We start from the raw sequence: 24752 nt of genomic DNA, 5'->3' as shown, positions 1-24752 counted from the left end.
AACAAGGGACATGAGGGGAGGGACGGGGTTACCCTAGGTCAGGATCTTTGGTGTAAAAGGCACAAAACTCCTAAAGTTACTCTCTAGAAATTCGGTTTTGGCGCCATTTCTCCTGGTGCCAGCTTCCAACTTATAAAACCTGGGGAAGGATTACAGAGAAAATATTTGCGGCCACGCTCTAAATGGCGGAAAACTTGGAGCCGGGACGCGAGCGACGCAAGCGGAAACGGAAGTACGTTTGCTGCCCACATGTGCCTCTCCAAGGTGGAGAAAACGGTGCTGGTTGCTGGTGAGTGGTGTCGAGTAAGACTCCGAGTGTCTCCGCGACAGCGAGTGGGAAACGGAAGGCGGAATCTAGTGCTCCGGGAAGAGACGTTCCAACTTCTGCTTTCTCTCCCGCTTGAGTGGTGCCCCCACGTTACACCATGGGCAAAAAGAGCAAAGTCGGGAAGAGCCGGCGGGACAAGTTCTATCACTTAGCGAAGGAGACCGGTGAGTCAGGGTTCGTGCTGTCAGAGCAGGCGAGCCACCGACCTCGGTCGGTTCGCCCCGCTTTCCGAATATTGAGTTTCTTTTCCGCAGAAGGGGTAGTGGGTCGGGAGGCCGCAGAAATCCCGCTGGGAAAGCGCTTCGCGGACCTTGTTACAGAATTTTGTCGCCGCCTCCAGGTTACCGGTCCCGCTCTGCTTTCAAACTGATCCAGCTGAATCGCCGCTTTCAATTTCTGCAAAAAGCCCGAGCATTGCTGGACCTGTGCGCTGCTCCGGGTGGATGGTGGGTACACCTGGCACCTGAAGCTCCTTATGGAAACTTTCTGGGTTCCAGCCTTGGATGACTGAGAATTGGCGTTGAGGGGCGGGAGGGATACAGTAATACCAGCCTCAAATTTCTGTACTCCCCAGAACTGTAAGCTTCAGGAAGGAAGATTTAGAACGTGTACATACATTTGGCTGGTACTGGCCAGGGTTCTTCAGCTCCATTCAGTTGCTCAGTTGTGTCCGACTCTTTGACTTCTGCACAACTGGCCTCCCTGTCCATCACCGACTCATGGAGCTTGCTCAGACTCATGTCCATCGAGTTGGTGATGCCATCCAACTATCTCATCTTCTGTCGTCCCCTTCTCCTGCCTTCAATCTTTCCCAGACCAGGGTTCTTTGCCTTCCCCAATCAATAGAAATTGATTAGGGGCCAGACAGGAAATTCAGGCAAAGCTTTATTGGGGCCCCTGCTGCAGCAGGAGGGCATGAGAACAAGTAACACGTTCCCTTGGTTGCTAGCTCCTGGAGGGGTGTGAGCTGATTCTTTATATGGGGTGAGGTTGCTGTGTGTCTAGGAGCCCAGCCTTAGGAGTGGCTTCGGTGGTTTGCTCATCCCGTTGGTGATGGTGAGTGTTGGGGCAAGTGCAGGACCCTGCTTTTGCTCCTAGCTCTTCAAAAGTGGCAGTGGATTTGTTTTTTGGTCTTTTGTATCTTGTCCAAAATTTACCCCAGCTGGCTATGCATACAGTTATTTTTAGTCACTTGTGGTTTGTTTGTATTTTATTACTTGAGGACTTGTTTGTTCAGCTGCAAACACTGCAGCAAAAGGTCCCAGGTCCCAGAGACTCCCAACACTAAGGGTGGGAGATCAGATTGTCAAGGGAGAGGGAGAGGTGGTCGAGAGTATTTTAATCTTTACTTCTCTTTTACAGGCTGCAAGTAGCTGCCAAGTTTATGCCTGTATCCAGCCTTATTGTGGGTGAGTGACCGGTGGCTCTCTTAGGTGTTCCGGGGGGGTGGGAGAGTGAGACACTGTGGTTCTGCATTTCCTTCCTCCCTGCTCGAGGCAGCCTTTTGGAATTCTCTGGCCTCTTTTCTTCCAGGAGTGGATCTGGTCCCAATCAAGCCTCTTCCCAATGTGGTGACCCTCCAGGAGGACATCACAACAGAACGCTGTAGGCAGGTAATAGGAACCTTCTTTTTCCCATCCTTTTTATAAGTAGACATCTGCATCCATCCCTCTTCCCACCCTGAGCCCCTGAAAGCGCGTTTTTCATGTTTACCATGCCCTAAGCAGTGCCCACCCATTATCTCTGTGACAAGGCCCAAAAGACAGTGTGTCCATCCAGCCTTTGTTTATTCAGGAAAGAGGTCTTTGGAATTAGAGGAAGTGCAGAGATTTCCATGAAATCCTTTCCAGCAGGTTCTCTATAAACTAAGCTCCACGAGGACAGATAGGTTTGCTTATCGTTGTATCCCCTGTCCATGGCACAGGAATTGGCCTGTGGCAGGCACTCAGCAAATGATTGGGTGGACAGATGGCTGAACCAGTGATTCAGTTCATAGCCATGTCTGTATTTCAGTTGCAGTAATCTCTTCCTTCTCTGCAGGCCCTGAGGAAGGAGCTGAAAACCTGGAAGGTTGATGTTGTGCTCAATGATGGGGCCCCCAATGTCGGGGCTAGCTGGGCCCATGATGCTTACTCACAAGGTGCCGGGGTCAGAGGACGTGGAGATAAGGGTGGAGGCGGGCATGCCTTCTCAGGCTGCAGAGGTCCTCAGCTTACCATCTCTGTCCCACAGCCCATTTGACGCTGATGGCTCTGCGTTTGGCTTGTGACTTTCTGGGCCGTGGTGGCTGCTTCATCACAAAGGTTTTCCGTTCCCGTGACTATCAGCCCTTACTGTGGATCTTCCAGCAGCTCTTCCGCCGCGTCCAGGCCACCAAGCCCCAAGCCTCTCGTCATGAATCTGCGGAGATCTTTGTAGTCTGCCAGGGTGGGTGTAACTTCATTTGTTCTCTTGATTCAGTCTCCTACCTACCAAAGCACACTTGCTCATGAATCCTATTATCTTAGGTTTCCTGGCTCCTGACAAGGTTGACAGTAAATTCTTTGACCCCAAGTTTGCCTTCAAGGAAGTTGAAGTTCAGGCCAAGACTGTTACAGAATTGGTGACTAAGAAGAAGCCAAAGGTGTGTTAGGGGAGTGGGCCCACTCTCAGGTCCTGGAACTTGGGGGAGGCTGGGCCTGGTGGGTCCTACAGACAGCCCGGAAGGGACTGACTGCTCAACCTTCGTTATTTCCCTTAAGGCTGAAGGCTACGCTGAGGGTGACCTCACTCTGTATCACCGAACCTCTGTCACTGACTTCCTCCGAGCTGCCAACCCTGTTGACTTCCTCTCCAAAGCCAGTGAAGTGAGTCCCCAGATTCGAGGGCTGTGGGGGAGATCTGGAAACAGGGCCTGAGCATCTCCCCACTCCTCCCCCGCCCAAACAGATCTCACTAGACGACGACGAGCTGGCCCAGCATCCAGCCACCACCGAGGATATTCGGGTGTGCTGTCAGGACATCAAAGTGCTGGGGCGCAAGGAGCTCAGGTTCGTGCTGGGGGTGGGCGGAAGTTCTGGGAGCCCCGAGGGCAGCGGGGAGGCCTGGGAGGGACATGATGCTGGATCTTGGGGAACAGGATGCTGCTGTGCTGGAGGTGCGGGGTCAGGGCCTGAGTCCTTGGACTTATGAGGCTCACCCGTGAGGTTTGGGGTATGGACGTAAACCAGAAGGAGGTTGGGACGGCGACAGTAGGGTCAGGAATGGTATTTCTGGGGCAGGTCCCTGCTGAACTGGAGAACGAAGCTTCGGCGATATGTGGCCAAGAAGCTGAAAGAGCAGGCAAAGGCGCTGGACATCAGGTGAGGAGGGAGCTAAGCCAGGGCAGGTGCTGAGCGGGTGCTGGCGGGAGGCATCCGTGGAGATCACCAGCTCCTGGGACACTTGTGTCAGCCTCAGCTCCGGAGAGGAAGAGGAAGGAGAGGAGGAGGAGGCTGCAGCCGGGACTGGGCTGCAGCCGTCTCAGGAGGAGGAGGAGGAGGAGCAGCTGAACCGGACCCTGGCAGAGATGAAGGCCCAGGAGGTGGCAGAATTAAAGAGGTGAGGGGAGCTGGGGGACCACCACGGCCGAGTCCCTTGGTGGGTGAAGATGCGGGAGAGTGTGAAGGCCTGGCTAGGGAATCTGCAGAGCTGGGCAGCTGTAACTCCTCAGCCCGGCCCCTCAGGAAGAAGAAGAAGCTGCTGCGCGAGCAGAGGAAGCAGCGGGAGCGCGTGGAGCTGAAGATGGATCTTCCCGGGGTTTCCATCGCAGACGAGGGAGAGACTGGCATGTTCTCCCTGCGTTCCATCCGGGGTCACCAGGTGAGGCGGGGTGGGGCCCACGCAGGAGATGGGAGGACCTGTGTGGGTGTTTGGAGGTGGGGGCCTTTGGTTCGGTACGCTGAGTATCATGGCTCATGGTTGCTGTCCTCGCCCATAAATGACTTGGTGAGGGGAGGCAGGGAAAAAACAAGAGCCTTGTATTTCAAGGACCAGGAGGAGACGTACACCTAAAATAATGGTAGGGTAGGAAGCGCTGTGAGTGTGACGTAGATTTATTTATTCTTGCTGAACTAGAGTATCAGAACCACAAGGCTCTCGTTGCCAGATTAGGTGATAGGCGATGCAGCCAGGGTTGCTGGGTTACCAGCGCATATGTTGGGGGGTCCGCCTCAGGGAGGCGGGGCACATTGTTCAGTTCACTGAGACCAAGTCAGCACCTGGCTGCACAAGGCTGTTGGACGGTGCTTTCTGTTGAATGCTAGAGAGTCTGCTTTTCCTGGTAAAAGCAGCATCACAAATAAAATGAGCTTCTGTGGCTCTTGTGTGGAAAGGTAACAGCCGGGTCACATTGAACCGGAGCCAGAGAGCGTGGTGGTCCTAGAGCGGACCACCACTTTCGCATGCTGTCTCCTCATCTGTAAAAGATATTAACAGAAGCCACCCACTAGGGTGTTAGGAAGGAATAAACAAAGATGGTTAGGTGTGATTCCTGGTGTGTAAGTCAGGAAATAGCTGTCTTTGCCATGAGAACAGATTTTGGAGTTGACAAGTGGTTTATAAGTGAAACAGTTCTTCCTGTTAGATGTATGTTGCTGGGTTCCTTTGTTCAACAGAAACAACAGTTGTAGAACAGTTGTAGATATTCTCCAGTGATAAGGTGCCTTCTGAGTAATTTGAAAACCAGTGATTTTAAAACATTTTAAAGTTTGGCACCAGTTAGGCCATGGGGTGCTTTTCCATAAACCTGGTCCTTCCACTAATTGAAGAGAACGCTGAGTAACGTGGCCTAGGATGGGGTGTTTTAAACAGTTAACCCCGTCACCTCCCTGTCTGTAAAAGGAGGTAATGTTCTTGCCGCAGTGTTTTTTCTAGCGTTGCTGAGACTCAACTAAGATGGTGAACAGAGAGGACCACAGCAGTATGCTCCTTGTCATGCCCTTGACCTCTGTCTCTGTCCCTCAGTTGTTAGAGGAGGTAACGCAGGGGGACATGAGTGCTGCAGACACATTTTTGTCCGACCTGCCAAGAGATGACATCTATATATCAGATGGTGAGGATGATGACGACGCATCTCTGGATAGTGACCTCGATCCAGAGGAGCTGGCAGGAGTCAAAGAACCTCAGAGTCTAAAGGACCAAAAGTGGTAAGGAGTGTGTGTGTGTCTGGGGAGGTGTCTATGGGCACCCTCAGCTCAAGTCCTCAGTGGAAGTGGGGGGCAGCAAGCCCTCCAGGGCCCTGACACACCCACTTACCTTGGGGCTACAGTGTACGATTTGCTGAAGTGGAAGATGATAAAGAGGAGGAAGAGGCGAATCCACTGTTGGTACCACTGGAGGAAAAGGCGGTGCTGCAGGAAGAGCAGGCCAGCCTGTGGTTCTCCAAGGTAAGCAGAGGCTAGGGGCCGAGACAGACCAGGGCTGGCATTCCCCGGGATGGGGGTGCCTGACGATTCCCCCATCGCAGGACGGCTTCAGTGGGATTGAGGACGACGCTGATGAGGCCCTGGAGATCAGTCAGGCCCAGCTGTTGTTTGAGAGCCGTCGCAAGGGGCAGCAGCCGCCACCACCGCCTTCCAATGAGGAGACCGAAAACAAGCCTCCCCCGTGCCAGGGTGAGGCCCCTAAGGGAGCGGGGGCTCCTAAGGGGTCAGAGGTCGCCCTTGGGCCTGGAGAGGAAGAGCGCGACGGCAGCTCCGACAGTGACAGCAGCAGCGAGGATGAGAGGTGAGTGGTGGTGGCTGACAGGAGGGCTCAAGGAGCAGCCGTGGTTCTGGCCCATCCTCTGGGAGCTGGAGCTGGAGAACTGAATACAGATGGTTCTGTTTTAAGTGATCTGCAGTACAGCCCGAGGGGCAAGGTTTCTGGAAGTTCCCCAGGCAGTTTTAACTAAGAACTAGGGTTGGGTCTCGGTGGCGTGGGTTACGGTGGGACATGGGTGCGTGTCCTTCCCCTCTTGCACAGCTGGAAATCACAGCGCGGGAAGAAGCGAGGCCGTGGGCCTAAGTCAGAGGACGATGATGGGTTTGAGGTGGTGCCTATCGAGGACCCAGGTGAGAGCTCTGCACTGAGTGGGAGGGAAGGCCACCGGAGATGTGGGTGTTGTGGGCTGAGCTGTGATCTGCTTCCCTCCCTAGTGAAACATCGGATCCTGGACCCTGAAGGCCTTGCTCTAGGTGCAGTTATTGCTTCTTCCAAAAAAGCCAAGAGAGACCTCATAGATGACTCCTTCAGCCGGTGAGGGGCCAGGAAGTCACAAGAATTGACCTGGGTAGGGAGTGGGAGGGATGGTTTCTGTGAAAGCCTGATGTGGTGTTCTCTCCACCTAGGTACACGTTCAATGAGGACGAAGGGGAGCTTCCAGACTGGTTTGTGCAGGAGGAAAAGCAGCACAGGATACGACAGTTGCCCGTCGATAAGAAGGAAGTGGAACACTACCGGAAACGCTGGCGCGAAATCAATGCACGGCCCATCAAGAAAGTGGCCGAGGCCAAGGCCAGAAAGAAACGGAGGGTGAGCTTGGGGCTGCCTGAGATGCTGGGTGGGCTGGGCAGGGGTAGGAGAGGTTGGTCTGACTGTGAGGTCCCCCAACAGATGCTCAAGAAGCTGGAGCAGACTAAGAAGAAGGCAGAAGCTGTGGTTAACACGGTGGACATCTCAGAACGGGAGAAAGTGGCGCAGCTTCGAAGGTGAGGGGCCGGGGGTCACCCACAAAGGTGCACGGAACCAGGGAGCAGCAGGAAGCCTCTAACCTGTGTCTTCCGCTTGCAGTCTCTATAAGAAAGCCGGGCTTGGAAAAGAGAAACGCCAAGTCACCTATGTTGTAGCCAAAAAAGGTGTGGGCCGCAAAGTGCGCCGGCCAGCTGGGGTCAGAGGTCACTTCAAGGTGGTGGATTCGAGGATGAAGAAGGACCAAAGAGCACAGAAGAGGAAGGAACAGAAGAAAAAGCACAAGCGGAAGTGAGCGGGGCCGCCGGGCCTGAGGGCCTGCGCGAGGGTGAGCAGGGCTCAGGGCCCCTTCTGGCCTCCTGGTGCCAGCCCTGCCCTTGCCTGAGGGACTGCGTGAGGGTGAGCAGGGGCTCAGGGCCCCTTCAGCTACCTGCACTCTTGTGGTCCTGTGCACTGAGGGGGCATCATACTGACCGACTGGAAGAAAGGGCTCCCATCAAAGCCCCACTAAAAACGCTGTCGCCTCTATCAGAGCCCACAACCCTTCTGTAAAGGATGTGGGGCACTGGGCAAGGAGTCTTACCACTTCTGAATCATAAGGGAAGCTCCACACCACAGTGGCAGTCACTGCAGCCTATGCCTGGGCAAGTGGCTCTCAAGCTTTCCCCCATTATCATCTGAATAAAACCAGGAGGAACACACTTGTATGTTCCAACTCATGGTGAAGTAGAAATGATGAGCAATCCACAGGTCCCAGTAGTAAAACATTTACTAGAGCAAGCAGAAGGGAATGCACATCTTAAAGAAACCCTCACAAAGTCACAAAATTTGAAGTATGTATATTTCTTTTCCTTTTATAAACAAGATAGAACAAAAATCATCAAAATCATTTCAGCAAAAGATTCTTCTACCATTGTGGCAAGTTAAAAAAAATACAATGAAATAGAAGACACTTTAAAAGCTGTTGTTGGGTTTTTTTTTTTTTTTTTTCATTTTAAATTTAGCAACAGTTTAGGCCCAGAGCAGTCCTGTTTCCAGGATCGCCTTTACCCCTCAGCTGCAGGGTCTCTGGGTCTGGCAGGCTGCTGCTTCCCGTCTCAGAGCTGGACACTAACCTGGCTGGGAAACCTGAGCATCAACTCGCATGTAGCCTCAGGCCCCTCCCCTCCCCCCACCTCCCCTGCAGAGGTTTGGAAGCGCTTCAGTGCACATCCCCAACACCTCCAAGGACTCATCTGCAGAATCAATCCAGCCTCAAATGAGGACTGCCTGGCCACAGAAAATTTTGTTGATGTTTTTAAGGTGACACTTTAGTAAAAAATATGCACTACATACAATATAAACCTAGAGTGAGTTTTGTGCCCTGTAAGGCCCCTTCTCCCAAGGTATCCTCAACTGCCCCTGGTGACACTCACCCAGAGCCAAAAGCAGCTGCCAACTCTGGCTGCTTCTAAGACGAAAGCAGCTTCCCAAGAAAATACCTGAAACGTTCCCTAGGTGAATGGGTCACGTCTCCAAACTCCAGCTGTCCATTAAGGGCCCAGGGTCCTTACACCTTGGGCCCTAACCCAGCCCTGAGACACCTAGTTACCAAATCTAAAAATAAAGTTAAAGACAACTGACTTCACACCTCAGCACATACCCTCTAACTGTCCCACCGACTTTTCTTGCGCTTGGGCGGCTCGGGGACAGCAAAACCATCAGGAGTCTTATCTGTCTTGCTGTCCATCTTGTCCACCTTCGGGCTGTCCACCTTGGGGTCCATCTTGCTTTCACGATTACAACTTTCCTTCCTGCTTTCACCATTCCGACCATCATTGGCACCCCGGCTCTCCCCGTGTCGGCCTCCGCCCCCTCCATGCCTGTTCTCTCCGTGAGGATGACCATCAGCATGACGGCGGCTGTCAGTGTGACGGCCGCTGCTCTCTGGGTAGCGGTATCCCTCTCCGTGGCGACCCCCATCTCCATGGCGACCCCCATCTCCGTGCCGTGGGCTATCGCCATGCCGATTGCCACTCTCTCCATGACTGTGACGACTTCCACCCCGGTTCTCAGTATATCGCTCTCTTTTCCCATTGCCACCCCCAGTCCCTTCTCGGCTGTTACTCCCTGAAGCTGTGTTGTTGTTGACCCCTGGAGCTCCGGCAGAAGGGTAGGTCACCGGGGCACTGCTGAGGTTCCCAGGACTGCCAAAGCCTGGGATACCCTTTGTAGCGCTGGCAATGGGGCTGTCAGGACTGCTGTGGCCCTGCTGGGCTGAATTAGTTGGAACTGAATTCAAGCTCCCTGCACTAGTCCATCCGCTTGCCCCAGCCGCAGAGCTTCCAGCCTTCTGGTTGCTTAAACTGGCAGCAACAAAGTGGCTCTTGTACTGTGACTGAGAGAGAGCACAGCAGTGGGTGAGACAGTAAGTTTAAGAAATGTAACGGCCCAGCTAGCTAACTGGAGGTACAGAAGAGACACAGACGCAAACTTGTCTCAGCTGAAAACCAGCACTCACTCAACCAGATTACAACAGCCTCGGCACCTTGATGTTTGTTAGAGCAGGGAGGGAACACTGAAACTGTTTTAGGTTGAGGGCCCTGAGCATGCCTGAAGGAGATGACCAGCAACAGGGGTCTGTCCGGCCTCTACACCTGCAGCTCTAGGTAAGCTGCAGTTAAACCGATATTCAGAACTGAAAATGGCGGAAAGCCCTCGGGAAACCCAACATCTAGTCTATAAGGCCAGCTGCCATCTCAGGAAGACCAGTGCCCCTCACCCCTGCCTGAGTGCTTGATTTCACACCTGGAAAGCTGCTTTCATCGCCGTCAGCCGGTCTCCCATGGCTCCCGTGGAGGGCTTGTAGGCCTCATAATTGCTCATTACATTGTTGTTACTTCCTCGGTCCTAAAAAATAAACACAATCATGAGAAAGGAAGAGTAAGCAGGGAAGCCTACTGCCACAGAAGGGCCTCAATATGCTGGAAACTCAAGAGGGAGCTGAAATAGGTGTGGGATTTTTTTTATGCCTTTCAACCCATTAAGCCTATTTCTGAGAACCCACCCTAACAATAAGAAATGAGGTCAGATTATGCCCAAAGCTGATCACCTGTTATTATTTATAGGCATAAACATTACATTTATGTAACTGTGTAAAAATTATGTTAAAGCTGAAAAGGCCACAAGGCAGTGCAGCACATACATAACTGCTCAGGCTCTACATCCAAACCCTGAAGAGTCTGAACCTCAGCTTTGATGCTTCCCAGTGTAACCTTGGGTGCCTCAGTGTGTCAGCTGTATTTACTCTGAGTGACTGTGAGGCCTGAGTTAACATGTGTGGCTGCTTTAACTGGCCGGGCACATACTAAGGGCTCGGTATCACCACTATCCCCTGCGTGATTCATAGCAGCAGCGTCATTGTGACACGGGGACAGACTCCTTCACCAAGATACCGAGCTAACTACAGTGATCCAGACACATAGACTGACAGCTTTCTTCCTTGGTTTAAGAATCAAAGTGACAAGAAAGTTAAGAAAGCCAGGCAGGGGGAGCTTTTGTTACTTGGGTTGTGAGAAAAGCTAGCTCTCGTATCTGAACCAATTTCCCAGAGAGTGTAGCATTGTTTGTGCGTTTAGTTACAAGATACAGCTGAATTACAGAGGAACCCTCTGGCATGAGGCCAATGCTGGAGGGTGTGTAGAAAGACCCCTAGGCCCCACCTCCAGAGTCTGATTCACCACGTCTAGGGTGGGCCATGAGACTGCATTTGTTGCAGGTCCAGGGACCACACTTTGAGAACCAATGCTAATCTACACTGATTTCCTGAGCACACTTAGTCAAGGACACACAGTTACTTCTCTAATATAAAGTCACATTAAGAACCAGCACTGGACAGACTAAAGTCAGCAGATGACAGCGTTCTGAACTCACTGAGACTCAGGTAAATAAGAATAGTCCTAACGTCATGAAAGATGCAGGACCAGCCTGAAGGACATTGCTCTAGTCTCCACTCACCGAGCTCTCAGAGCCAAGGCCAGGCCGCTCCCGGTAGCCCAGGCCTCCGCCACCAATGTTCAGCTTTTTCCCCTTCCCTCCTTTGAAGCGGGATTTCCGAAACCAGGCATTCTGCAGCAAACACAATTCAAGGTTAAGTCACGGGAGGAAGAGGCACCCAGAGAAAGAGAACAAAGTCAAAGAGGAAACTAAACGGGAGGGAGAATCTTTAGCCAATGTATCTACAGCGAAGGAGGAACTGTTCACAGGAACCACAGATTACCTTCTTTTTGGCAGCTTAATCCATCAGATTTGTCAGGAGCCTTTAGCTAAGGCTTCCTTTCACTGCTCCTTTCTTCCTTCAGAGCTTCCAGGAAGGGCAATGATTACAATACACTTCAAATGTAGAGCAATTCCTCTGGCTATTTCTAACTTCCTCATGGAAAATGAATTTATTTTCTATTTCTCAGACAATCTATACATAAAATCTCTGGGGAAGCTTAAGAGCTTTATCTGACTATCACAAGTTACAGTCAAAAGTACTTGAAAGGTGGCAAGGTGCTGATCAGAGAAGCTGATCAATCTGAGAGCATAGGAAGCCTGAAGCACAATGAGATGTAGGAAAACGCCAAAAACAAATATATATGGTTCAGAAACTTAGTTTAGCAGTGGCTCCCCAGGAGAGAGAAAGGTGGCAAGGTGCTGATCAGAGAAGCTGATCAGTCTGACAACACAGGAAGCCTGAAACACAATGAGATCTAGGAAAACGCCAAAGACAAAATAGGTCTAGTTCAAAACCTTAGTTCAGGACTGACTCTCCAAGAGAGGGAAGGAAACACCACTCTTCCCTCCCCTGAAATGCTGGTCCTTTACTCCCAGGGCGGGAAGCATGGGCAGTAGGACCACAGTTCAGCTGCATTACGGGTGAACAGCTCTGTAGGCTGACCTATGAATCTGAAAAACACGGAAGTCTCTACTATCAGAACATGTATCCCAAATACACTGGCAATTTGGGAACTGTGTGTATCAAGATGACTCAAGATTTAATTTAGCAGAATGCCTCACTCAGTTTTGGATCAACAACCAGTGTAGTCAAAGGTCTGAGAAGCAGTGAAATGCTTTTTTAAAAAAGACATCATACATTTTTAGCCCCCAACAGAAAACACTGGGGTAAAGGGCAGTGAGGGGAATAGTAACTTTGACAGTAAAATTGCTCACAAGTGTGATATGCAGCAAGAAGGAAGAAATCCAAGGGACAGATTTCAGCACAAGAAAGGAATAGCTTTTCAACATGTATGCTGCTGAGAGAAGGAGAAGGCAAATCAGATGAGCTTTAATGCCCCACAGTACCAATCTGTACCTTGTAAGTGCTGCCTGCCCAATGCTACTGTCATGTTTCTGTTCCCTGCCTCTGGCATAGTGAAGGTTTTTCACTGAAGTATGTCCAGTCACTCACCTGCATGGCCAGATCTAGGAGCTCCTTGGAAACATGCTGATTGGCTCCTTCCAAGTTCCGAACAAGGTCACCAGCAAAATTGCTGTCTTTGGGTGTCAGCAAGGTATAGGCCACGCCCTTCTCACCCGCTCGTCCTGTGCGGCCAATCCTATGAGTATGGGTGTCAATATCTCGTGCCACATCATAGTTAATGACAGTCTTAATTGAAGGGATGTCCAGACCACGGGCTGAAATAAAATAAAAATTCTTTTATTCTTTATCAGAAGTCAAAACAACAAAGTCACCCAAAATGCTTACCTAAGAAGCCACATTCCTCTTATCTAAGCAAAGCACATGGTTTGATGTGCTGAGATATAGGTATGAGAGCCACCCTTCTAAAAGGAACGCTACTATTATAGATTCTACAACGGTAGGTAAACTTAGTGTGGAGGGACATCTATCTTCTACTACCAGTAACCTGCCATGGCCTCTCTCTTGACCAGAAATAAGCTGGAAAAAAAAAATTTACAACCAACATCAAATGTATCTTGAGGCTAAGTGATCACCTTTCTGGGAGAAAATACCAAGTTTTTAAGTGTAGCTATTAAAACTCATCAGAACAAACTCAAAAATCACATTTCAAAATTTTTTTCTGATCTCGAGTGAAATATGTCAAACTACATAACCAAACTAAGACATCTACTACATTCAGGGACACAGCCTACGATGTATCTGTGTTAACAGTTTCATCCTCAAGTGTCTTCGAAATGCAGTGATTCTTTTTTTTCAGAGAGGAATATTAAGTGGGAAGTGGTACTCAGAGTTCCAGACTATGATCACCATGCTCTGAACTGCTGCTTCAAGGGGTGTGGACAGCCAGGCCAGCAGAGTGCCTTCAATTGGCCTCTTCAGATATTACAGGTCTACATAGCCAGAGCAACCCATACAGCACAGGAACCAAGGGTTACTGGGGAAACGCACACCCTACCTGCAACGTCTGTGGCCACTAGGACGGGGATGTCCTTTTTCTTAAAGTCTGAAATAACCTTGTTTCTTTCACTCTGATCCATGTCACCATGGAGCAGGCCAAGATTATGACCCTCCTGCTTAAGGTTATTGGCCAGCTCTTCAGCATTGGCTTTCTTAGTAACAAACAGGAGGACACTCCCTGAAGAGGTAAACTCCACTAGACGCCGGGTAAGCCAGTTCCATTTACTAGGTCCAGAATGGAGAATCTCCACAATCTGAGTCACATCTTCATTTGCCTGAAAAGAAATGAAAAAGATGATGGCAACATTTGTGCCACAGGGCACCTGAGTAAGAACCCGACACCACACTTTCCACCCGCGTCTAGAAGAACAACCCCTGTATCCTTGGGCTTTCCTTCAGCAAGTCAAGTGCAACTCAAATTTTACATCCCGTCTCAAATCACAGTGCTCCCCACCTCCCCTGATGTGTGTGTGCGCGTGCGTGCTCAGTGGTGTCTGACTCTTTGTGACCCCATGGACTGTGGTCCACCAGGCTCCTCTGTCCTTGGGATTTCCCAGGGAAGAATACTGCAGTGGGTTGTCATTTCCTTCTCCAAGGGATCTTCCCAATCCTGGATTGAACCCGGGTCTCCTGCATTGGCAGGCGCATTTCTTTACCACTGTGCCACCTGGGAAGCCCTCCGCTCACACGTGTACATATACCTAAATAATCTCTAAGCTCCAATGCTCTGTGATACTTTTCTACATTATTCTCAATAGAGAAAGAGCTCCTAGTACAATTCATACCCGCACTCAGCAATCAAAGTGGACAATGTTTAAAAGCTAACTGCACAGAACTTTTGGAGAAGGCAATGACAACCCACTCCAGTACTCCTGCGTGGCAAATCCCATGGATGGAGGAGCCTGGTAGGCTGCAGTCCATGGGGTCGCTAAGAGTTGGACACGACTGAGTGACTTCACTTTCCCTTTTCACTTTCATGTGTTGGAGAAGGAAATGGCAACCCAGTCCAGTATTCTTGCCTGGAGAATCTCAAGGACAGGGGAGCCTGGTGGGCTGCCATCTATGGGGTCGCACAGAGTCGGACACGACTGATGTGACTTAGCAGAAGCAGCACAGAACTTCACTAGCATACTAAGAATATAAAGGAATTCTCAAGGTTGCCTTATTTGATTTCCTAATCACAATTCAGAGAAATTGTCCACATAGGGCATATGTATAGGTGAGGAAAACAAAACATAATTCAACAGGTCTTTCAAATCTCCCCGCTCCACACTGTGAAGGCCACCTCCCACAATCACTGAAGATGACCAGCATCTTTCAGACAAGACTTGCTCTTTTCTTCCCCAAAATAAAATTTTTTTTAAAAGAAACCTTTTATTGTGGAAAATATTTTAACATTCAAAATAAATAAAATGAACAAAATCAACTCCCATGTAACCATCACCAGAGTTCAACAATTAGTAACATTTTGCCAAACATATTTCACCTATTGCCCCCAACCCTTGTGCTTTTAAAGCAAATTTGAAACACGGTGCCTCATCTGTAAGTGCGTAACATTTTTTCTCTCAATAGTGAGTAAAGAAATCCATGTTACCAGTGTGAAAAATAACCCCCTGGGACTCCATCTGCCCTACTCAGGCTTACCTCTCCAATATCTCCCTGTACCACACGAATGGGGTCAATCAGAATGTCTCTGGCCAGCTTTTCGATCTTTTTCCGAAAAGTTGCACTGAATAAGAGAGCTAAAAGGTAAACCATGTTAAAGAAACAGTTATCACTTCTTTTCTGAATACCCACCAAGCTCCCTACTGACATTCACTGCTCAGGTTTTGAAAAATGAAAGCCCACTGAAGTTTAAAAATTAATTCGCTAAGGAAAACAAAATTACCATTATTTTAATTTTACACATTTTCAGTTAAGGCAGATGTTGCTGTCAGTATGGTTCAGAAAAAGGCTCTTGACTTCAAATCAGCGGATCTGCACCGTGTATTGCCTCTAGCCAGAGATAAGACGTTATGAACTGAGGCACGTCATTTAATTCTCAGTCTTGGTACTATCATCTATAAAAATGAGTGAGTTCTATCTGGTGATCTCTAAGGTCCTGTCTAGCTCAGATAGACTGTCATTATCTTCCCCTTTATGGTTCCTCACCAGTACAAACATGATTATTTTTACTGCCATAACTGAGAGTTACAAAATAAATAGGTGTTTATTCTGAGCACAAATGTGGCTCAAGGAAACTGCTTCATACGTACTCTGTCTGTCAGGACGGACATGACTTGCTATGGATCGCACCTGGTACTCTGGAAGAAGCAGAAGAGTAAAATCAGTATTATAACTCTGCATGACAGTTTGGGATACCTGGAAAATCATTTTATTAACAGCAAAAATCTTTCTACAAAGACATTACAAGAATTAAGGAAGTTCTGGAACTCCCAGACCTGTCACTCAGTGTGAAACTCAGAAACACTTAGTCCAACACCTAGCTGGGTTAGGCTCAGTGGTGTTCCACTCAACAAAGACAGTTACTCAGAATTTTCACACAACTGGTTAAGTCAAGGAGGACAGGAAAGCAAAGGCCTGGAAGGATATGACACCTACCTCCCGAATAACACAGACCTTGACCTCCACAATCAAAGGCAGATGAATATAAATAAAGCCTAGAATATTCTCCTTATATTCACAGGTACTTTCAAACGTCCTCAACCCAGTTAAGCCTAACATACTTTTTCTGAAAGAACTCCTAAAAATAGCTAATGTCTTAGCTCTATCTCTACGGTCCAACCCTACCCAGGAGTATTTTTAGCTTCTCACACAGAGAAAAAATTAAGTCTAGAAAGACATGGAAAAAACTAGTATCATTAAGACAGAGACAGGAGAATCTGGTATTCAAAGCATACCAAATCCCATGTCAAACATTCGATCTGCTTCATCAAACACAAGGTAGGAGACTCTCTGAAGGTTGGTAGCTTTCTTCTTCACATGATCAATCAGTCGACCCTAAGAGAGCCAGAAAATGAACAGTAAGTCAAGTCATCCCAGTTATCTGCCGGACACTGGTTCCAGCCTCATCCCCTATGAGGAAGCTCAAGTCCCTTAAACAAAATTAAGCAGTATTTGCACATACAACTTGTGCACACCCTCCTGTATATTTTAAATCATCTCTACATTACTTATAACACACAGTGTAAATGCTACATCAACAGTTGCCAACATACGGAAAAGTTTGCTTTCTTGACTTTTTTTTTTTCCCCCTGAGTATTTTCAATCCTTGGCTGGTGGATCCCACAGGGAAACCTGGCAATGCTGAGGGCTGTTTAATTAAATGTATTTACAAGAACTTTCTAGAGTTCTGCTCCTGGCAAAAATAACACTCCAGTTTCAGACTGCAATATACACTAGTCTGACAGCCTTGGATTTTATGCATTGCTGTGCCCCAAAGAACAGAAAATCTGAAAACTCACTGGCTTCCTCCTTTACATTAATTGTGATTAAAACTGTAGAAAGATTGTGAAAACTATTTTTTGTGAGGCTTTCTGAAATGACCAAAGTTAAAGCCTTACTGATGGGTCTTAATGTTTAAACTATAATCTTCAAGGCAGTTTTGACCATATTCTGAACTTAGGCTCTCCATAAGCATGGATCTATTTTCCAGGACAGTGTTAAGAAAAACTGTTTGATGCAGACAGAAATTTGTAGCATACAGAGAATCTTACTAGACTGCTGCTATTTTAGTCCAGCAACCAAAATTAAACCAAAGCCACAAGCTATCACTGCCTCGGAGTATTCTCAACCCTGCTTCACCACATTTCAGGGGAATGCCTTCCAACAACTGACATTTTTTGTATACCGAGAGGCTGATAAGCTATTTAAACCTAAGACATACTTACTGGTGTACAGACAACAATCTCTGCCCCTTCCTGAAGGGCCTTGGCCTGTTCCCACATGCTCCCTCCTCCATACACAGCCACTGATCGAAGATTGTATGCTTTCCCAAACCGCTTACATTCTGCATGGATCTACAAAGGTAACATGATGGCATATGAACAAATACCTCTGTGACACTAACCTGTCACAGTCCAAAAAAGGAGTTATGAAAAACACACAAAATGTGATGTCAATAGAAAATCAAAAGGTAGAAAATACAAACACAATTTTATTCATAAAGAAAATAAACAGGGTACCATTATCACATCTTAAAAGGCTATCTAAAATCTTATTGTGACTATTCTTTTTCACTTCTCTTCCTGACCCTGTTATTGCCTTTCACCGCACAAAAGGCAAATCAATTGGTTCCCAAATCAATTGGTTATATAGAAAATACATAATGTGCAATATTTTCTGGAAGTTTCCTGAGAGCACAACAATGTGAATCTACTTAATGTCACTGAACTGTACACTTAGAAATGGTTAAAATAGTAAATTTTGTGTATTTCATACAATTATTTAAAAAAACACAAAGTTTCCTGGTGATTCTACCCAGCTGATTAGTCCTCATTAGTTGATATATGGAAGGGGGCACTCTACACAAAGCACATACCTGCTGGCAGAGCTCCCTAGTGGGGCACACAATCACTGCAATCGGTCCATCACCTGGTTCCAGTTCTTTCTGGTCCATGATATGAATCAACATGGGCCAGATAAAGGCAGCAGTTTTCCCACTGCCGGTTTTGGCAATACCAATCATGTCTCTACCACTTAATGCCACAGGTACACCCTAGAGGAAAAAGAGAAGTAGTATCCAAACTTTCCATTTTAAAGATGAACTGAAGGCAACCCTGAGAAAGGGCAGATGACTGACTAATAATGACATTTATTTCCAATGGGACAAAAACGTCCTAGGCTATGCACACTGGTTATGGAATAACAAGAAATACCTGGCGGGGGGGAGAATGAAACATCTGGATTCCCATAAACTTCATTTGTAGGAAACATTATCATTGCTTAAATTAAAAAAAAAAAAAAAATTTGTCCCACCTCACCATGAAGGTATAGAATGTCTCATCCACATACTGAACTGTGTGGAAAAGAATAAAATCCATTTATAAATGGGAAACAGAAGCTATTACTTTCAGTTATAAATGAGAAGTTTCAGGCCATGGACAAAGGAATCCTCTTAATTGACAGTGCTATATTTCTCCACACACAAACTTTTGTTTAGTTTAGGCTTAACGAACAGTTTTCTTCAAATCATATTTTCAAGACATTTATCAGAAACAGAAGAACGCTTCTTAGTCCTTTAGCAACTTTTAAAAATAGGTAAGAAGTAGATTTATTAATACAGCACACTAGTGAAAGATACAAGTGGCCAGATAACAGGGCTCTGAGCCGAGGACAGAGCGGGCTACATTTTTATAATCGAAGAAAAGTGACAAAGGGGAGAAGAACACCTCATGTCCTAGGTCTCACTCAGCTGAGCTCCTAAGACAAGTCACCAAATGAGGGCCCCTGGCTTTCACACAGGGAAGAATTCAAAAGCAAGCCATAGTGAAGTGAAAGCAGTTTATTTAGAGAGATTCACATTCCATGGACAGAATGTGGTCCATCTCAGGTGACAGCAGTCAGTAACTTAGAGTGGTAAAATATTCACTTCTGCTTTTTAAAAATTTTTTTTAAAGGTTTCAAAAGTTCTATCCATGTCAATACAGTTCTGTATTAAAGTGTTTTGTTGCTTTGTCAGTTAAAAAAAAAAAGATCATGTCATTCTACTTCATTTTTCTTTCATTATATTTACTTTAGTTCAGTTCAGTCATTCAGTCATGCCCAACTCTTTGTTTACTTACCTGGCACTGTATTGGAGTAGGCTGTGTGTACTCAGATTTCCGAATCTGGTGCATAAGTTGTTCATCAAACCCAAAATGAGCAAAACTACTTCCTGGTCTAGGAGGTGCAGCACCAGAAACCTAGAGATAAAGATGACTTGCAGGAATGACTTATACTTCAAAATAAATAGCACCTGAAGGTCAACAATATTTACCTGTAGCTCTCCAGTGTTTAGTTGGAATATGAAGAAGTGAAAACCTAAGTCTATACCTAATAGCTTACAATGTGTGAAAAGGTAAAATTCAAATAATAATGGACCTAAATCTGGCATTAAAAAAAACTCCAAAATAAATATTTCTGAGATAATGGTCATGTTATTTTAAATGATTACAGGCCTTGAAATCTCTTCAATCACAGTTAATTTTCTCATAAAAAATAAAAAGAAGTCATGTTCAAAAAACTGGAAAAAGTCAATATATTTTTTCCATGTGTATAACTATTAACTAAGTGGTAGAAAAAGTAAAATTTACTCTAAGCTCCAAATTCAGACACACCTATAACCCACTAGTTATAAAGATATTATCTACTGTCTCCAAGCTCAGTCATGCCTGAAGAGACAGTGTTCTGCTTAGTGCAGATGCAGACACTGCCACGTTTGAGTGTCTGAACGGTACCCAGGTGAGGAAAGGGCTTCCACATCCATGCTGACTCCAACAGTGCCAAGCTTTCAATGCTTCTGGGGTAATGCTGCTATTTCCAATCAGCGTTTCACTTCAGTTTTTTTTAAGGGGTACTGCTTAGAAAACAGACAAGCATGTACACACACCCACACAAAACCACTCAACCACCTAGCCCTCAGGAAACAAGTTCAAACATCACGTAGCAACTGGTATGGCCAGAAAGTTGTCCACACCAGAGCAGGCATCATTTTACTACCCGTATGTTTCACTTCGTATCTAGCAGCACCTTAAACAAGTGTGGCCAACGTACAACCCAAAGCTTTTTAGTGGACAGTTTAAAACTATTATTCTGATATTAGTGCGTGCATATTTTGTAAAGTTGTTAATTTCTTCATCTAATTAAAAAATCGTGCCGTATATAATGTGAAAAGCAAGTGCATCTTAATCTTGAAATATTTTAAGACTTCCCATATGGTTCACATCAGTTAATTTTGTCTCCTCTTTCTAAAGATGGGGACCACTTGCCTTTAGCCCGCCCAAAACAGTTCTTAATTAGCACATTGCTCTCATGGCTATGAGAAACACTTACTGATTGGTTTTAAGGTCATATGACCTATTGTTCCAACACAACACACAGTTAGAAAAAAAACTACACAAAGTTGACTGAACACATACATACAGCAACTCATGTGTATACATCAAATAAAAAAAAATCCTATCCTAAAACAGCTGTAAAACTAAAACAGTAAAATCAAGACACAAGAGTCCAAGGGGTCTAATTATTACTCTATCAAAGACAGTTGAGGGACTGTTGGAGAAGAAATTCAAGATTATTTCAGTATGGATAAGCAACACTACTAACCCTGGACTAGTTAACATTAATATGAATCTCTGCCTTACTAGCTGACTTACCCGAAGGTTGAGCTTATGCCGGAGATCTATTAGCTGCTGTGGGGTGAGGTTGGTTATCTCTTCATGTTCATTGTAAAAATTTTTCTCAAATGGTGGATAGTCAATCTGCAGGTCCAATTATTCAAAGTTAGTCTAGAATTCAAGATTCGATCCTGTAAGTTTGATTTTAATGCAAAATCACCTTTCACAAATACAAGTAAAGCCATAACCAGCTAGAGAGAAAAAAGGAATTCACTTATTCATGACACAGATCCCCAAAGTACAACCAGAACTTTTTCCCCATTCCTGTTTGAACAGCCTTGATGCAGACTAAGGAATCTCTAATGCCAAAGGACTCAGATATTCTACCCTGTAACATTTAAATATGCTTTGTGGTAAGCTGTTCACCTAGATCTAGGCCTCTGATAATATTTCTAAGGAGTTCCATTCTTTTTAGAAACATGGAAATGTTTATGTTAAAGTAGTGTCAAGCATTTCCAATTCCAAAGAGGGAAGAAGTCATTTCTACTACAAAACACGAGCATATTACCACATATGAATCTGGCCAAATGATTCTCTTTCTGACACGATCTGTCTACAGTAAATCTGTTTTTTTCGTTTTTTTTTTTTTAAGGAGAACTTAAGCCTTTGATAGGTGGTCAAAATTTTCATAATCCTAGATACAGCTTAAAATTAATTATCGTTCTATGGTACTATCAACAAAGAGAAAGAAAGAACTAAGTTTTCCTTTAGAGTTATTAACAGGACCTTTTATTAAGCTCCCCACAATGCTGCACCAAGCCCTTTTCTTCAGTTCTCTTATCAAAACAGAAGGTCCATGAGGGTAACAATTTTTGTCTTTATTTACAAAAATGTACAAATATCGAAGTTTTTTTACACACACAATTTTTTTTTTCCAAATAAGAGGAAAAAAAAGAAGAATGTGAAGAAAGGGTATTCTTTCTTGATTTCTGGTCTCTCCTGGCAGACTTCTCATTACATTAGGACAACTATGGGATATACCCCAGGCAGGATGAAGTTTGAGTACTCTGTCAAGTATCTCAAATATTTTATTAGACAACTATTTCAAATACTTGTGTTTTTTTCCCTATTATATTTTCACTCTTTATCATGGATGCAGCTTCCCAGATAGATTTCATTATGTAGCTTCATTTGCCACATGTAAAATGCCAACTCCTTAAGTGGTAACAGCTGCACAAAAGGGAAATTTAAAAAACTGAATATAACCCACACTCTAGTCTAGACCAGTAGCTCTCAAACTTCTTGGTCTCAGGTACCCTTTACACTTAACAGAAATACAATGAGATTTCATTTAAAACATGGTTATTATCTAGTGTTATTTACTGTATTAAAAATAAAAATTTTAAATTTATAATTCATGTTAAAATAACAAACCCCATGAGACTTCAACATATACGCTTTAATAAAGATAACTTTTGTTATAACACTGCTTCACATTTTTCCAAATCTTATATTTCCTACTGCATTCAAATGATTGCAATGTGTTATTCTGATTAAAGCCAAGGAAGGAAAATTCTAATTTCCACCTGAAAACTCGAGTTTCTATCGCTGACAAGAGACACTCTTGTTTCCCTTGATGTGTCATTCATTTTCTCAAGTGAAAATGGTGTTCCATGAAAAAAAGCAGCTAGCTCAGTTCACAACTTGAACACCTAAGTGCCTTTCCTTGAGACAACTGTCTTATCTTGGCTTGCAATAAAAATGTTTACCTGCCCTTTCCCATTTTGTCACATGGAATATAAGAGTAATGTAAGAGTCAAGATTAAATAACTGTCATTGTTTCATCAAGGACATTCTTAAGTGAAGCTGGCTTTTATTTTTGGTCCTGTGATAGTCACGCAGGGAAGAATGCAGTGACTACTGGACAAATGGCACCGCTGTCCCGATTCAGGCTACCGTATCAGCACTGCTTTCAGTCATCAGTGCAAACGCTGAGGCAGTGGAGAAGACAAACAATCTTAGCATCACCAGGAAAATTCTTCTGACTCTGTAGACTCCGTGAAAAGATCCTTCTAGGTGTCCTTGGACCACACTTTGAAAACCACTGCTCTAGATCTAGAATCACCAGGGTATGCAAGCTCTAGTCTGATATTTAACCTGGATGAAATACTGATTTTTTCCCCCAAGTGAGTACAATGATATCCTCATTTCCTTTTCCTGATTTAAGAACAGCCTTTCATCTGCCCCAGATCTGGGAGAAATGGTAAAGATTTACAGCAATTAAAAAGCAAATGCAGGCCCAGGGACCCACAGTGAAAGGAAGATGGTAAGTGATGGTATGGAAAACAAGTACAATTGCTTGAAAAAAATTCTTCACCTAAAACTGAATGTGAGCAAGAGACTCAGCTGTGCCTTGAACAGGACAGGCTACAAAGTCTCAGCCATTCAGCCACCTTCTGACTCAATCACTTGGCAAATACGACAAAATCCCAAAGAAATATTCTCATGACACAATAAGGAGTACGAATCAGAGGAGTACTCTGCTATGGGGAAAACCTAAATATTAAAGCTGAGGAAAACTGCATCAGCTTGAAAGAAAAGTCAAATTCAGCAAGAAATACCGTACCTCTGAATGATCAATGGGAGGAAGAGGATCAATTATTTTTTTGGAAGGTGCAATTGGATTTCCATCACTATCATATTCCAAATTATCTTCCTCCTCCTCTTGAACCACACCAGCAGTTGGATTCTCTGCCATGTACCGAAAATAAGCTTCCTGCAGGAAAGCACAAGATCACAATCATACCCAAGTATAACACAACATTTTTGCTCCTGTAATTAGTGTGCACAGCGTACCAGATGACTGCACAGTTTACATACCTACCCAGTAAGACAAGACTCTTACTAGCAATGATTCCTTTAACAATAGCAGTATTCAGAGGGACAATCAGAGGAAATGAGTTACTACCATAAAGTGATTCAGCTTGCTTAACAGAAGACTTATAAAACTGTCAGTTCCACAGCCTTCCTGGGGTGGAGTGTCTACTACCTACCCTGCTGAGAGCTGTGGAACACATGCTGTGGCTTTACCAATCCAAGTTTGGAAGCTGACACTGATTAGAAGGGTCACCAACCTAGAAAGGGCTCACTCTGGGTCCCTTCTCTCCATCCCACAACTGAATGGGGAAAAAAAATACTAAAGGACTGTCATTTAATGAATGTTCCATCTTGAAACACAAGAATCACAAACAGAACCCTTAGAAACAGGTCAAGGTTAGGTGTTACTAGAGGTTGTCTATAGATCCCACCCTATTCTACTTCTTGATTTATCAGAATAAACATTAATTTTGGATTTAAAAAAAATCACACTGAGTAAAGCTCATCTTTCTTTTTGATATTGTACTTGACCAAAATTTCCATCTTCAACATGGGGGAAAGCCACATGAATCTTTATATTACCAACTGGTCACACAGGGAGAAAAGGAGCAGGTCAAATGACATTCCCTGCTGAATGTCAGGAATGGCCATTTCAGTCAAGACAAGCTCTAGCTTGTCCCCAGGACAGACTTTGTGGGGTGAGAGTAAAAGATAGAAATACTGCATAGGAACTCACTTGGTCATCTTCCTCTTCAATGTCATCTCGAATACCCCTGGAAAAACAAGCGGAGAAACAAACTTCCCTGCAAATGTTCCACATACCCAGCTCCATCCTTATAGCACATTAGTGTTGAATTCCATACAGGACAGGAACTTTCAACACTAACAATAACAAAGTAGCAGTAAGCACACTGGAAGCCATCCATCCACCATGTGTGTCTGATTTCACACTATAAGCTGCAGTTTGCATTTCTTTTGAATGGGATGATGTGGTACCCCTAGAAACATCAAATATATCAATACTAACAAGAATACAGGGAGTAAAAACTTGTGAAGAGAGATACCCAAGGGCCCTAGCCTTGTATATCCCACACAACAAACACACTGCAGTTGTGAAAAGGATTTTGTATTAAAAAACAGAAAC

General features: G+C 45.5%; 2 protein-coding genes across 2 annotated transcripts in view; one reads left to right on the top strand and one right to left on the bottom strand.

Moving 5' to 3' along the window:
- Window positions 1–284: 284 nt before the first annotated feature.
- FTSJ3 (FtsJ RNA 2'-O-methyltransferase 3) lies at window positions 285–7896 on the top strand. Its single transcript, XM_068976228.1, has 20 exons — window positions 285–492; window positions 669–774; window positions 1691–1737; window positions 1862–1941; window positions 2369–2468; window positions 2561–2755; window positions 2836–2951; window positions 3070–3174; window positions 3257–3357; window positions 3589–3669; window positions 3761–3907; window positions 4033–4168; window positions 5312–5493; window positions 5616–5733; window positions 5814–6073; window positions 6311–6399; window positions 6484–6583; window positions 6676–6859; window positions 6941–7035; window positions 7118–7896. The coding sequence occupies exons 1-20, from the start codon at window positions 426–428 to the stop codon at window positions 7308–7310; spliced, it is 2502 nt and encodes an 833-aa protein (XP_068832329.1). The 5' UTR covers window positions 285–425; the 3' UTR covers window positions 7311–7896.
- Window positions 7783–24752, bottom strand: part of DDX42 (DEAD-box helicase 42) — a 34873-nt gene continuing 17903 nt past the window's right edge. The window contains exons 5-18 of the mRNA XM_068976226.1: window positions 24345–24381; window positions 23358–23507; window positions 20771–20875; window positions 19199–19318; window positions 17956–18132; window positions 17306–17434; window positions 16316–16415; window positions 15671–15718; window positions 15060–15157; window positions 13414–13690; window positions 12447–12673; window positions 11012–11122; window positions 9803–9904; window positions 7783–9392 (exon numbers count right to left, since the gene is read on the bottom strand). Of these exons, the coding sequence (XP_068832327.1) occupies window positions 8661–9392; window positions 9803–9904; window positions 11012–11122; window positions 12447–12673; window positions 13414–13690; window positions 15060–15157; window positions 15671–15718; window positions 16316–16415; window positions 17306–17434; window positions 17956–18132; window positions 19199–19318; window positions 20771–20875; window positions 23358–23507; window positions 24345–24381 (2413 nt within the window). The 3' untranslated portion in view covers window positions 7783–8660. The remainder of the gene's footprint in view (window positions 9393–9802; window positions 9905–11011; window positions 11123–12446; window positions 12674–13413; window positions 13691–15059; window positions 15158–15670; window positions 15719–16315; window positions 16416–17305; window positions 17435–17955; window positions 18133–19198; window positions 19319–20770; window positions 20876–23357; window positions 23508–24344; window positions 24382–24752) is intronic.

This window comes from Capricornis sumatraensis, chromosome 8 (assembly GCF_032405125.1).
Source record: "Capricornis sumatraensis isolate serow.1 chromosome 8, serow.2, whole genome shotgun sequence".
Lineage (NCBI taxonomy): Eukaryota > Metazoa > Chordata > Mammalia > Artiodactyla > Bovidae > Capricornis > Capricornis sumatraensis.
The sequence above is the reverse complement of the archived record's forward strand: the minus strand, read 5'-3'. Positions and strand labels throughout refer to the sequence as shown.